Source organism: Corapipo altera, unplaced genomic scaffold, assembly GCF_003945725.1.
Source record: "Corapipo altera isolate COAL_440 unplaced genomic scaffold, ASM394572v1 255, whole genome shotgun sequence".
Lineage (NCBI taxonomy): Eukaryota > Metazoa > Chordata > Aves > Passeriformes > Pipridae > Corapipo > Corapipo altera.
Window position 1 is genome coordinate 332,037 of NW_020884929.1, and position 14,675 is coordinate 346,711.

Genomic DNA, 14,675 nt, shown 5'->3' on the forward strand with positions numbered 1-14,675 from the left:
CCCCCAGTATAATGCTATTTTTAGGCGAGATCCCATCTGGAAAAACCATACATAATGTTAAGAATAAGCTTTCCTGAACAGAGGGAACACCCAGGAGGTGCTTTCTCAAGTTTCAGTGTTTGTTTCTCAGATCCTAAGTTTTTTCAGAGAGATCTGTCTTTATGGAGAATCAAAGTATTTTTCCCAGTGTAACTGTTTCCAAAATCTGATAGAGCTTAATGTTTCTGGATATACTGAATACAGGGAGTCATTACTAATACATAGTTAATAATTAATTATTATTTCATTATGCTTTGTTAAATGCTGCCTTCATAACAAGTTCAATTATTATGGAATTGCACCATCTTTTTTTTTTCTCTGAAAATCATAAATCAGTTATGTTTCTTTGTTTCTGGAGAGAGTTAGAAACATCAGGGAACAGAATTACCCTGTTTTAAGAACAGTCCCTTAAAAAAAAAAGTCTAATTCCCGGTATTTTGTAGCATGGATAACTGATAGTCATTAGAAATCTCTGATTCCTTTAGAGCTATTGTGACAAATGTAGTTTTTTTAGGATGTGGTTGTTGTTTTCTAGTAAAGAAGTAAGAGAAAACAGCTTGCTTCTGCATCGTGTTCAGAATGACCTTTGATTTGACACTCTGCATTTGGGCAACCAAAGGTTCCAGCAGGAGTTAGACCCCAACAGATGACCAGTCCAAAGGTTCACCAGCTGCCTGCTCCCTTTTGAAACAAAATTGATGATCCAAAGGCAACATAAAGTGACTTTTCTCCATCTTGTGCTTGGAGACCTGTTGGTTCTCATGGCGACAGAGTCGCTTCCTTGGAAGGAAAAATTTGCTGGATTTTGGCATTTGTTCTGAAGTCTTCTGCATTCCTAGAAACGGGTGTGAAGTCTGATGCCTTGAACAGAACAGGATTCAAATATTAGGTGGTTTGGGGGTCCTCCAGCTTCAGGGCCCCGATTTAGGTCTGCTTGGCTTTGGCTCTTGTTTTGTTGGCTTCTTTCTAATTCGGTTGGTGCCTCTATTGCTTCAGTTACAGCAACACCAAGCACCAGCTGTTAATTCCTTCCCTTTCTCCAAATGGAGAGGCACTCCTGCTCCCAGCAGCGCCAGCTACAGCCTGAAGTAGCTCTGTGTCATAAATGAGGTCTGCAGGATCGCCTTTGATGTTACTCAGTGGGTTAATTCGTTTTCTTGAGTTCGTAGACTAGAAAGCCCCACAAAAGGAGAATTTTCATAATCTGAAATGATTTTTCTTTTCTCGACAGTTCACTTCGTTTCTTTGTGGTATTTTTAGGAAAAACTTCAACGAACCTTTGGACTTGAGAAAGCCCTTTCCCAAATCTTTCTTGAAGAGAGTTTGACCACACGCGCTTTTTACCTCCCCAAGAGATTTATTCGGCAGCAACCTTAGGCTGACATCTATTTAAGAGACAGAGAAAAGAGTTAGGCTTTAACAGAGACCATGATGTTTATTTTTAGTTTCTACCTCTGCTGGGGAGTTAATTTTCATTATGTTTTTAAGTTATGCTTTGGCATTGACCTTTATCGTAGAATCATGGAATAGTTAAGGTTGGAAAAGACTCTACATGGGTATAAGTTTGGGACCAAAGCATCAGTGGAAGGAACTTAGTGAAAACACATTGCATTTGATACTTGGAGAATGTGGAAACGTTACAAAAATAGAGGGATTTATTGTTTTATTTTTGTTGGCTTTCATGGTGTTTTTATCTGTAAATTGCTTAAATGTCATTTTAATCATCTGTGGCAAAGGCACAAAAGGTAGGTAGAAACTCAGGTCTTGGCAAATCTTCCTGCAAAGTGTTGCATCCCAGCTTGTAACTCTCTGGGAGTTAAAAGGGGTCAAATTCTTCACATGAGGAAAGATGAGGGTTAATTTTGTCAACATACATTCTTGTTTCTTAAGATATTAAGCACTTAATGAATACCTTCAAATGGAAGGGAACTTCAGGGAAGTAGGAATTGTTATATTCCACGAAGGTGGTGAGGCTGGTGATTTAAAAGTTGTAAGGCTCTGCAGGGAGACACTTGAAGAACCAAGCTTGGAAGGCTTAGTATGGTGCTCTTTCATGAGAGTTAAAATTACCAAGGAGCCTCCAGGAGAATGGCAGTCAGGGTATATGTGTGCTTTGTCCTCATGCTGCACAGTTTTGCTTAGCAGACAACTAATTTCACCCTCCCCAACTTTTTGGTGGGCACGGGAGAGGAAAAAAAGAGAAGGGACGTGTCAGAAACTTTTGTTGTTCTGAACTGGAAGAATCCAGTTGACAGGAACGGAGGAGTTGCATTGATTAAATCTGAGATTCCATCATCAGAAGTGGCAGGGATCAGCCACGTGGGCCGGGAAATAATTGCAGCGTTGGTTCTGATTAGGGAGGAACAGAACAAAGGTTGCTTTAAGGCTTCAGTTGTGCTGGCCCTCAGCATTTAAAGTGCAGAGCTTGCTGCTGCTTACCCCAGCTTGCTTTATTTAGGGAATTACGGAGTTTGAATGTGTCTAGTGGGAACTATATTTAAGCTAGAGTTTCTTCCTGCGACCTTTTTACTGGACCTCAAGTATTCATTGAATTAAAAAGTTGCAAAGAAACTCATATAATCTATGCAGCAATATCAGCTTTCAGGTGCTTAATGTGAACATCAGCAGATATGTGTCTCAGAGGGAGGAATACAGGTATTTTAAGAGATTCCTACTGATTAAGCACTGGGAGAAGCCTTGCTCTCTCCATCCTTTGGCACGTGGTAAACTAAACTGGAGGCTTCTCCTCATCCTTTTGCATTCAGAGGAGGGCATGGGCCATGAATATTGCGGTTGCTGTACTGTTTGTGGCCTCCAGTCTGCTCCCAAAGAGTCAGAAAGGTTAATAACATGTCACAGCAGTACATCAGCTGTGTACAGCTGTGAGGAACCCAAGCTGCCCTTGGTATTCCCATGGAAAGTGCTGATGACAGAATCTATGAGATTAGATATGTGAACATGTCTTAGCTCTCAAACAAGGAGAAGAACACTGTGTTTCCCCACAAAACACTGTTTCAAAGCTCTCAGCCACTGTAGGTAGTAATTATGGTTAGTTAATACTCAGCTGAGATTAAAACCCCTGGGAAGATTAGAGGTTTCTGAAACCTCTTCAGCCTGCAGAATATTCCCTGACATGTGCAGTGTTCCTCATTTTGGTGATTATGGTCAACCTCACCACGTGTTTTTGGCCAAGGATTTATCCTTGATCCAGGGCACGGCACCGCTGCCACCCCTGGGCTCTGCAGCTCTCTAGTTAAGAGTGTTCCTCTGGATTAAGGAGGATCTGGTTGCTGCTGCTTTTCCCACATAATGGGATTTGAAACCGCGTTTCTCATTAACATCTCCTAACTGCCAGGCTGCAAGAGGGTGTTCCTCTGCTTTTGGCAGCCTGTGAGTGTAGCCTTCCTTCAGTTCCTCTGCTTTTCTCACAGTTCCACTTCTGAATTTGACCACAAAATCTACCAGTGCTGCTCACGTAGACGTGGAATTAAATAGAGTTAGTGCAGAGCTGCCTTTAGATTACTGTGTCCCAAGCCATTGGACCCACTCCCATTAAATGCCTCCTGTGAAGTGCTAAGTGCTTTAAAATCCCACTGGAAATTAGAAGCCTGAACTGCCTCTGTGCACGGACAAAATGAAAGCCAGAAAGCTGCTTGTTTAGTTCACAGCTGAAATGACTCTGAAGTGCTCAGAGATGAGCAAAGTGACAAAAATTACGCAGTGCTGCACTTGCTGCTGGTGACTGAAATACCTGAGCATCGCTCCTGATGCTTCCAGTGTGGAAACCAGGAGAGTGCTGCAGGGAATGGCAGGATCTGTCCCCATCACCTGCCTGACATAGCATGAAAATTGTTGTAGGATTGTGAAAAACAGGTTGGCAATTCAGCTACAACAGACTGTGATTTTATTTTTTCGCTCTTGGGTGGAATGGGGATACTAGGAAGAAGAAGATAAGGTTTCCATGGCTGGAATTTGTCTGAGATAAAGTATCCTGTTCTTGTTTAATGTGGAAAGGATTTAGATGCTGACTTTCTTAGGTTGCTTTTTGGACAATCCTTACTCTTATTTAATTTTCTTTTCCTTTTTGAGGTTTCAGTACCTCAAAGTTTCATGCAGACTTGCCTAGAAACCAGCAGGGGTGCCAGATGAAGGATCGATTTGCAAACCACAAGTAATCAATATTTTGGTCTATTTGTGCTTTTGGGTTTCTATTTGATACCAGTTAACCCAGAGGAGAGTCCAGGGTTCAGCTACATCAGCATGGAATAATCCTGATTGAATAGACATATCCTGTGTAAATTTGGCTAAGTCCTGTGATTTCTCAGTGTTGATAATTCCTCGGGGGAGCTGGATAAGGTTACAGTAAAGAGAAGGAAGGCAGAAACACACTCAAGTTTTGAAATATTGAGCTCCATGGAGATGCCCAAGGTAGGGGGGAAGTGGGAAACTGTCAGAAAGGAAGGAATGTCTTCTGGATCCTCACAGAATACACTTGGTTTTGATCTCTTTGTTGCTATGAGAAAAACATCACTGGAGAAGTTTGTCACACAGAGCCACGTCCAAAATATCTGACTTATGTAGGCAGCCAGCTAAGAGAAGTAACAGTACTCCAGCTCCTAATCTTCCTCTTATCCCAGGGCAAGGTAGGAATGTGTATCTGATATTTGTAATGGATCTGGGCCTTGTGCTTGCAGAATGGACTCAATGCTCTGCACCTGGCAGCCAAAGAAGGCCACGTGGGACTGGTACAGGAATTGCTGGAAAGAGGGTCGGCTGTGGATTCAGCCACTAAGGTAACTCACACTTGTCTGCAAGTTTATTTCCAGAAGGAAAAGGTCAAACACATGGGAGAAATACAAGCAAAAAATATAAATACATTGCTAATATTTAAACTAGTATTTCTATTTTGACCTGGGAGCCTTGTTTGCTGAAGCCCATCGGTAGTAAATGAAGAGGAAAATATCATTTGTACAATATTACAGGGGAAGCATTAAAAGTTTTTAGCAGTGCCAGATTTTTCCTTATTTCCAGTGACAGGTCCCATTAGACAGAGAGTGATTTTTTTCAAATCTGTGAAAATTAGTCAGTGACTTTACCATATCCAGAACCTTTTCTCTCGTGGGCACAATAGAAAAAACACCTCTGGGATGAGTTGTTTTGCTTTCAGCCTTTGCTTTCAACTGCTGCTTGAAATGATTCCTGAAGAAGGGTAATAATATTCTTTCATTTTCCCCCCCTTCCACCAACAGAAAGGGAATACAGCCCTGCACATTGCATCCCTAGCAGGACAAGCTGAAGTTGTCAAAGTTCTGGTGAAGGAAGGAGCCAATATTAATGCACAATCTCAGGTATGGTGCTGTTTTTTTTCCTTCTGTCTTCTAAAAGTTACTTGGTGAGGCTTTTTAAGGTAGATGTGAGGTTTTAGGCACTGATTCCAAGTGTCCAGACCTGACAAATCAAGGGAATTGAGGTGTTCACTGGTAAGCAGAATAAAAGTAAATAACAAATTGAAGTAATTATATGCTCATTGTGTGAACAGGAACTTGTGTTATTGGTGATTGAAATGTTTTAGGATTTCCTGGTGTGCTTTAATAACTTGTTTCAGAAATTTTTCCAAGCACACAAATATTATATTTAATGGAATTTGATGAACAGTAACAAAGAAGAGAATTTTTCCATACTTGATCTATACTTGATCTAATTGCTTTATATGGTTATTTTTTGGCTAAAATTTGCAGATAACTTAACTCCAGGCTTCTGAACTCCTTCCTTACTTGATCAGGAAGAATTTCAATCAGAGAGGTTTGTAATGTGCATTTGAACTGGGGAAAGTCACCTTGTCCTGGCAGGGAAACCGACTGTAGAAAGTGTAAATAGCAGGAGATGAACAAATAGCTTTACAAAGTAAATAGGTTTGTCTGTGCCTTCATCACATTTCAAATCAAGAGAGAGAAATTGAAAAGATCTTTAAGGTGCCTGACCTGAAGATTTAAAAAATATTGTCTTTATTATGCTTTTTGCCCCAAAATAACTCCCAAAGAGCTCTCTCAGGACAGCTGGTGGTCAATTATTCCTCATGCTCTGCTCCCATTAAAGATAAGAAATGGTGCAATTCCATTGCTCAAAAACTTAGCAAACTCCTGTCATAATGAGCAAATTGGATGAGTTTCTTCATACTTTCTTCAGCCTTTTCACATGTATTAGAAGATAAAGTGATGTCTTTAATGTTAGGGTTTTGAGTATTTGAAGAGAAATAATTGTGAAAAATGTTACTTTCACGAAGCATTATCCCTCAAAAAGTCTTCATGAAGCCTTTTTCTTACTCTGGAAAATGAAATGAGGTTTTCTAAATTAAAAAAAAAGAAAGTCCAATTGGAATTGGAAAATGTTTTCACAGGTATTATTTTATATGGTCTTCTGGTTTGAAACACATTTGTTGTTAGCAGTGGATGCTTTGTAGTGCACAAGGAGGTGCTAACAGGCATTTGCTACTTGATTTAATTGAATTAATGTGATGGAGGACATTTTTCTCCCCATTACTGCTCCTGGGTTGCCTCCAGACAGGATGAATTCCAACTGCTGGGATACATATGTCCTGGATTTGTGACACACTGTCTTAATTAAACAAATCCTGTTGACTTGACTGGGAGGGTGAGTCCTCATTGTGGTGTCATCCAGCTTTGGGGCCTCTGGGTTGGGTCTTTCTGGACCACTATACTTTTCCAGAAGAGATGGATAAGGTGGATAATAGCTGGATTAGATGTCCTCAGGCAGCAGGGAGGTGTTCAGAAGGCCAAGGAGGAATTCCAGTGGAAGGTGTACTTTAATTATAAAGGAATTTTTTTATACTCCATGAATTATTAAATTAATAAAGACTAGACATGTGATTTATGAGATAAGAGTAAAAAAGATTCAAACATACGTAACTACAGCTGGTCAAAAAATGGAAATATGAAGTTATATAGAAAAAGGGAGAAAGAATAATTGAGCAGAATATGCTCAAATACTAAGTTTTTTAGTCAGCAAACATGTAATTGATGAAAAGATGGAAAGAAAAATATTGTTTCAGGAAGGAGCTTCATTGACAAAGAGAGAAATGAACAAAAATATAAAATTGGATACAGAAGTGGCAAATCATGACTGAAATTATCAGCTTGTCTTTCTTACCTTTTCCTCTCAATTCCATTTTTAAAAACAGATGCTGCATTGTCACCCTTAAACCTTTCAGGAGCAGTTGTTGCTATTGGGGGTGTATGACACCCTCTCCTTGGTATCTCTGTTATTTCACACTTTATTTTTTGTAGACCCTGTGAAATGCTGTTTGCTGGTAGTGATTTAATGCCAGGGAGGTTACTCAGGTTGCTCCATCACTTCCTCTTTAAAGAACTCGGTATCTGTCAAGGTCGTTCTCCTTTCCAGTGATGACAATTTGCCACAGTGACAAAGTTTCTTCTCTGATGATGAACTGGTAGATAAAAGAGTAGTCACAACTCCAGTTTATTTGGTTTACTTTCATTTTCTCCATTAAATGGCATAAAAACACTGGCTTTTATCAGAACTTATGAGCTGTGACATCTGAAAAACCACCCTCGTTTTACAGTTCCTTGCAACAACGAAATAACAGAATTACCTCAGAAAATGCTATTAAAACCACTGTAACCACTGGGATTACAACCCCCATCTGTGCTATCTGAGGCTGTTGAGCATTCAGGGCTCTGATTTTATGGATTTGGGGTTTCTATTAGATTACTTTGCTTTGCCCTTCAGCTTCATATTGGCCTTTGGAGTTGTTATTTTGCTCATCTTCCTCTTTTATGAAGCCTGTTCCTTTTAGGCTAACATGTCATCACTGCTATTTTTAGAGAAGTAATTTCTATTTTGATACAAAACCTAATTGCACAGTGATTGCTAATTGAGTGACTCCACTTTCACCTGCATCTGTGTCATTTGAGAGCTCACGTCTTCCTCCAGCCCCTTTCAGGCAAAGGCTGAAATGAGGGCACACCCAGAGATGTAGAAGTCACTGGTCTTTTTTGGCATATCTCCTCCTAGAACTGGAGAAGTGTGCAATTATTTGGCTCAGTTAGAATTGCTTTTTGCTACAAGTATTGCTGGAGCAGATATATTTATATAATGAGTGTCTACAAACCCTTCACTTGACTGAGTCTGCTCATAGTTCAGTGGGCAGATCTAAATGGGCATGATCAAGTGAAAAAAGCAATTTCTGCAGTTTCTCTTCTTGATTTGACCGTGATTTTGATCCTGTGTGGGTATGACCAGGCTGCACTCATTGATAATATGAAATCTTTTCTGGGCACTGGATGGTGCAAACCAGAATGCAAAGTTGGTAATAGATCCACTGGGATGTTCCAGGCTGTTCCTTTGAGCTTTACATTTCCCTGCAGGGCAGAACAAGATCCATGGAACAATGTCATCTTTTGCACTCTGCATTCACTTGGGTGGGTGATCCCAAAGGTACTTCTGAATTTCAGTGGGGAATTCAGATGAAGTCTTAAGGGAGCATTGAAATGTTTCATCAGGCAGACCCACAGAAGTGGGATTGGCCACTGACTTCTCTCACATCCACCCAGATGCCTGTCACACACTTTCACTGAGCCCAGTGCTATCCTCCTTTCACAGCTGAATCACTTCTTTACCCCAAACCTATTCTTAGTTATTGCTCATGCATTGGAAAGGCAATTATTTTTGTGCTCTTCCTCCCATTGAGTGTCTACTCTTGTGACATGTTCGGAATTCTTATGTGAGTTCTTCATATTTTTTCCCAGGTGGAAGAAACGTCACCTGACTTAGTCCGACTCTTCCCTTTGAGAAATTCCTATTTGTCTCTGTTGCTTTCTCTTAAATTCAGATTGTAGCATCTGACTCATGTGCAGGCATCAGAGATGTCCCATGACAGGAGTATCAACCTGCCAAATGTGTTGATACCCTAAATGCAATAAGCTTAGTAACTGAGCCAACCTGTAGACTGTCTCTGAGCTGTTCTGACCATGTATTCCTTAAGGAATGGATCCATCCTGACCTTCCTCCATTCCAAACGAGGTCAAGAAAAGCCTCATGTGGAGAGAGTTGCATCTCTTAGGATGAGGTGATTTGACAAATCACCAAGGGATTGAGGTACAGTGAGCTGAAAAGAAAAAAACAAAGTGAGGCAATACAATCAGCTCCTTTTTGGTGACTGTAAGGGAGCTGTGATGTCCTGGAGTCACCTGAGTAAGAAGTGATTCCCTTAAATTTTAAAATTCCTGCAGCTGAGGTGACAATGGAACGTGTTCCCCATTAGCCGTGCGGATTCTGCTTTGGCCCCTGCTTCGTTTAGGGGCCCTCACGAAAGGAGGAGCTCCCTTTTAATCATCAGATTATTTAAAGTGACCCAGATACAGAGAGCAAGGATTAGATAAATCAGTCCTCCCCCAAGCTGATTTTGTTATTTAAAAGCCCTCCGGTTTCCTTTCCTCGACATCCTGCTCTAAGCGCATTGGGAACACATTAGCCAAGGAGTATTTTCGTTTAAATTTGCCCCCGTTACTGTCACCACTTCCCATGTCAACACCTGGGAGATGCTGTTGTGACTGCTGGAACATTCTTATCCAGGCTATCCACGAGATTGAAGCAACCCTTGGAGCAGCACATCCCCAGCCCCCCGTGTGCATTCCCCAAAAGGAACCGTGAGCCCCCGTGGAATGTCCACATTCCATGTCACCACAAACCCAGGAGAGGATTTAGGTGACTCTCAGAGGAGTGATCAGCTTGTCTCTCTCAGGATGCCCCAGGATTTGCTTTACCAGGGATTGCTCTCCCTGTGGTTTGTGAGGATAATCTTACCTTTGGAATGGAGCATGTTTTGCAGAGTATTTGCTGCTCCATTATGACAAAAGGCTTTAATTCCACCAACTGGTCTTGCTGCTTTTCTCTCAGCGTATTTAGAGAGGCAGATTTTTAGCTGCTGTGGATCAGGAGGAGTCACTCAGCTGCAGTTCATCATTGCTAATGTAATAAAGAATCAGGCCCATTATCTGGTCACTGGAGGGGAAAAAAAAGGCAAGAAATGCCTTCTGGAGGATTATATGGATTTTGAGAGATGTAAACAAAAGTAATAACATTAAGACCAATGAACAAAAAAACCCCACCAAATATCTCAACCAACAAAGATTGAAAACCAGCTGCAAATATTTATAGTATATGTCTTAATTTTTTTTGTGAATTTACTTTAAAAGTACTGTAAGGGGATGAATTGAAAGATTTTAATTTAAACAAAAAGTGGTTTTTTTCCAGCCAATGATGTTTATTCTTAAAATGTATAAACTTTAGGAGGCTGCCCTGACTCAACCTTTGGGCTGAGTACCTGTGCCTGGTGTCAAGGTGGTGTTTCCTTGTGAATCTGTTCGCTTCCCATTATTCTCCATCAGCTCAGTTTCTACTACAGGTTCCCTCTTTATAAAAATGCCATTTCCAAGGCCTGGAACATCTTGATTTTTGCCTGGCCATGTTTGAGGCTCTGTTGTTGCCTTGCTGTTCTTGTGGAGAAAATGGTGATATTTGGAGCTGCTGAAATACAATATTTGTGCTCTTTAAATTCAGCATCTGAGCTGGGAAGTGACTTAGAATCCCACTTCCCGAGAGAATAGATCTTGTAGCGGGGTCATATACATTGTGCTGCAGTTGGGAGTCCTGGGTGATCTCTCCTGAGTGACCTTAGCAAGTTTGTCACACCCCAGACAACATAATATATCCATAGGCTTCATAATTACTGCTGTGGTGTAAGTATAGAGTGGCAAACACTATTTATATATTACTAGGGAATTAGTGGGACAGCTGAAGGGGTGGTACTATTTTCAGTGTAGGCTTCTGTATTACTACATTTAAAAGAAAAAATGAATTATTTATTACGAATTAGTTTTATGATCTGCCATCTCAAACAAGAAAATACCCTTTTCTTTTTTTTTTTTTTTTTTTTTTTTTTTTTGTTTAACTACTTGCACCAATAAAGTAGAATCACCAGCCTCCCTAAATTCAGTAATTCTGGCTTTTTTCCTAAATGCTTTTCTCGTCTTTAATCTATGGGACCCTGTGGGCCTCAGCATCTGCCACGTTTGATGGATGCAATAATTGTCACCTAAATGATTAGCTGCCACTTGTTGGGGGATTTTACAGCAGATTCAGAATCCAGTAGCTCTCCTGTGCCACTTCACTTTGAGCAATTCTGTGCTCACAAATACTCTTTAGTCATAGATGTAATAAAGGATAGTTTCCTTCTCTCCACCTTTGCATCCTCAATTTTATGCTGCTTCAGCTGTCAGTTCAGCAAGGTGAGCTCTTAATTCAGATATTCCTAATCTTTTTCTCTGGAGTAGCCTTGACTGAGTAGCAAAATGAGACTCCTTAGGCACCTTAAATTTAAATTATCTGAATTTCCCTTTAGCTTGTGTTCACAAATTTGACAGTTGCATATTTGATTGAATGTAAGTACAGATGTAATAGTCCAGTTATTTATGAGATTTTTTTTCAATGAAAAAGAGTATGGATTATCTGTTTTTTTATGGAAAATATATTCTAGTAGAAAGGAAATAGGAATGTGAATAATTGGAAAAGTTGCTGCCATGTAAAACTTCTGGATTTTGATGTAAGCTAACAACAACAAAAAAGAGACCTTTAAAAATTAAACTTGGTACCTCGATCTATCCTTAATTCACCCTTTTATGCAGAGAATCTCTCCTGCTCAGATACAATCCTCTTACGTAGAGTTTATTTATAGCCCGGCTGAAAATAATGCTCTGAGCATCATGCACATCAGAATTCCCAGAATTGTGATATTGGTGATTCTGTCAAGATGGTTGCTCTGAATTTAGCTCAGAGACATTTATTTGTCACGCTCATATTTCACTGATAACAATTAATCTATTGCTTGGATTGTTAGAGGCTTTTTGGAAGGTGCCCCTGGGGGTCATCTTGTGTGTCACTGAATAAAGATTTAGATCAGGAACTTACTGTTCTGGAAGAGCAGAAAAAAAAATTCCTGAAACAGTTATTGAACTTGAAGGCCCCCAAAATGATCATGATCTTACTGCATAAAGCAGTGTTTTACTACATAACCATAAGTCACACAGGTTTTATAATACGTCTGTGAGCTGGTTTTGAGGAGTTACCTAAGCTTGTCTTGCCCTTGTCTCATTCTTTTTGTCACTACCCCTTCTTTTTGAGTAAGTAGAAATGAGCACTTTTATGTAAACCATTGGATGAGGTGCCAGTTTTTCTTGTCTTTCCTGGGAACCTCAGTGCTCTTCTAATACAGTTTTAAGCAGTTCCTGGAGGCCTTTCATATAAAATAGGTTTGTTCTTCCAGGTTTATATTAACAACTTAAATTTAATCAGAAGGGATGTTGCTAACTCTCATGAATCCTCTTCAAAGAGGCAAAATGATAGAGGTGCTGTTTCTCTATTTTCTCTTTTTTTCCTTATCAGTATAAATATATATATATATATAGACATAAGGTATGTAGATACTATAGGTATATGGATGCTGAAGTCTGATAATTCAGCACTGTATACAAAGAGGAACCGAAGTTCCTTGAAAGCCTGCCATGGAATAAAGCTCCACCAAGCTACAAAACTGCATGATTTTCTCAATGTTCTAATAATCCCTCTGCTCCTTCAGCCTGTGTTCTTCATTAGGGCTCGGGCAAAATTTAATGATACAAGCTCTGAGTCATAGATAGACTTGCCAATTTGCATTAATAGCTTGAAGAATCATTGAGAGCTACTCATTTTCTCCAATTAGCCACTAAATCAGTGAATGTAGTGGAAAGAAGGGGGTATGAAATATACTCTGTTTAGTGATAATTTCTCATTCTGACTTTATGTTATAGCAGTAAACATCTTGCAGTTCACATTTGGGAGGATAATGAAATCGGAGTACTCTGTCCTCACTACAAATACTCTGATGAACCCATTGTTGGGAAGTGAATGTTACATATCATTACACAATTAATTTCAGTTTTTCAGAAGAAGCACAAAATTTAAGCACACAAATGTAATGTGATTACCCATTACAATTAACTTCTCCTTTTCCAGGTCACAGTCAGTGTTTTTACTTGAATTCTGGAGTGTATTTGTGCAGTACAGGACTGTAATCTGAAAGGAAATTTATTGAAGTAATGATTCCCCACCCCTGGCCCAATAAACCCTCTCTGTGCCACTCCACATGCTGAAGGGAGAGGTCAGTCTCCCTTGCTGTACTTCCATGCAGAATCACTAACCTGCATGTCATGGATTTGGTGGAAAACACTTTGGGAGAGTGAAACAATAACCAAGGGAAAACATGTTTCGTTCAGTTTGGAGAGATCTGGGATCCCGAGCTTTGAAGAATCTCTGGAAGCAGAACAGAGAAGTCAAGTGTTGGCAATATAGCTTTTGGAAACTAAGTGATGAGGAACTGGGAAAAAGGGATTTTAGGCTGACCAGAGGAAAGGAAACTTTGGGAATGATCTGCTTTTTTGTGGGCATTCCCATTCAGCCACAGGGCTGTCTGGGAGAGGCAGACACTTGCTGTGTAGGAGACAGACAGACAGACACATCCCAGAAACCAGGCAGGCTGGGAGGAGGCACAGAACTCCTGGGGTCTAGTGGCCAGGTGAGAAGGAAATGCTCCAGCAGGGCTAACAGGCAATCCCACTGGGCACAGCTCTGCCCAGGAGGGCTGGCATGTTGGGAATGCCAAAATAGGAGTTCTCTGGCCGAGGACCAGGAGTGTTGAGGTCAGGGATGCTGCAATTAGAAGCTCTGAAACCAGAGCTTCACTGAAAGCAGCCTGAGAAAGCAGACTTCTCCCTGCCAGCATTAACAATCAGGCTTGACCTTGCCAGGGGAAAAATTCAGTGGGATCTTTTTTCCAGCATATCGGTAGCTTTGCGTGCAGATCTTCCCATGTTGTTGTAATTCCCAAAATAAGCCAGATTTCAAGGAAATATATACAGTAGCTTTAGACTGTAATTAAAACCTGAAGAGAGAAAAAAAAAGAGATACTATGATCTTATGTGCAAGAATTTCCTCGCCCCTGATTGCTGCAGTTTCAGGTGTGATTGTAGCACAGGTATGATATAATGAGCACTCCTCTGGATCTCTGTGTGGAAAAACATTTAGTACTTCTTGGTGCTAAACCATCATGAAGTCATATATATCCATTGTTTATGGTCTCCTAATCCGGGATTTATAGTTCCAGAACCAGGGACTTGATTAAAAAAAAAAAATTAGGTTCCTCAAAGCTTTTAAGCAAATTGATTTACTCTGGCTTGAAAATCATCATATTTGCCCAATTTATATTAGTTGCCGTGATCCTTGTAATATGCAGTGCTAGAAGGACTTTACAAATGGCATGTATTACGTGTAGAAAATGAGACTTTAATATTAAAAAGCTGATGAGGCGGGTGGAAAATTACTCCTAGTTCTGCCTAATAGGTTTCCCTGTTGTTTCTTTCCGGAGTGGGAAGGAAAAAGGACCCAGTGAGCCACCTGGGTTACCTGCAGGTTCCTCTGTGTCTTCTGCACAAGTGCAGTGGAAAAGAACCCAATCTGTTCCCAGTTCCCACTGCCAGCTCGTGCCTGTGCCTGGCAAGCCCCTG

General features: G+C 40.4%; 1 protein-coding gene across 22 annotated transcripts in view; it reads left to right on the top strand.

Moving 5' to 3' along the window:
* Positions 1 to 14,675, top strand: part of ANK2 (ankyrin 2) — a 176,670-nt gene that overhangs the window by 67,291 nt on the left and 94,704 nt on the right. For all 22 annotated transcript variants that reach the window (XM_027658927.1, XM_027658928.1, XM_027658949.1 and 19 more), the window contains exons 3-4: positions 4,734 to 4,832; positions 5,289 to 5,387. In XM_027658927.1, coding sequence (XP_027514728.1) covers positions 4,734 to 4,832; positions 5,289 to 5,387 — 198 coding nt within the window. The remainder of the gene's footprint in view (positions 1 to 4,733; positions 4,833 to 5,288; positions 5,388 to 14,675) is intronic.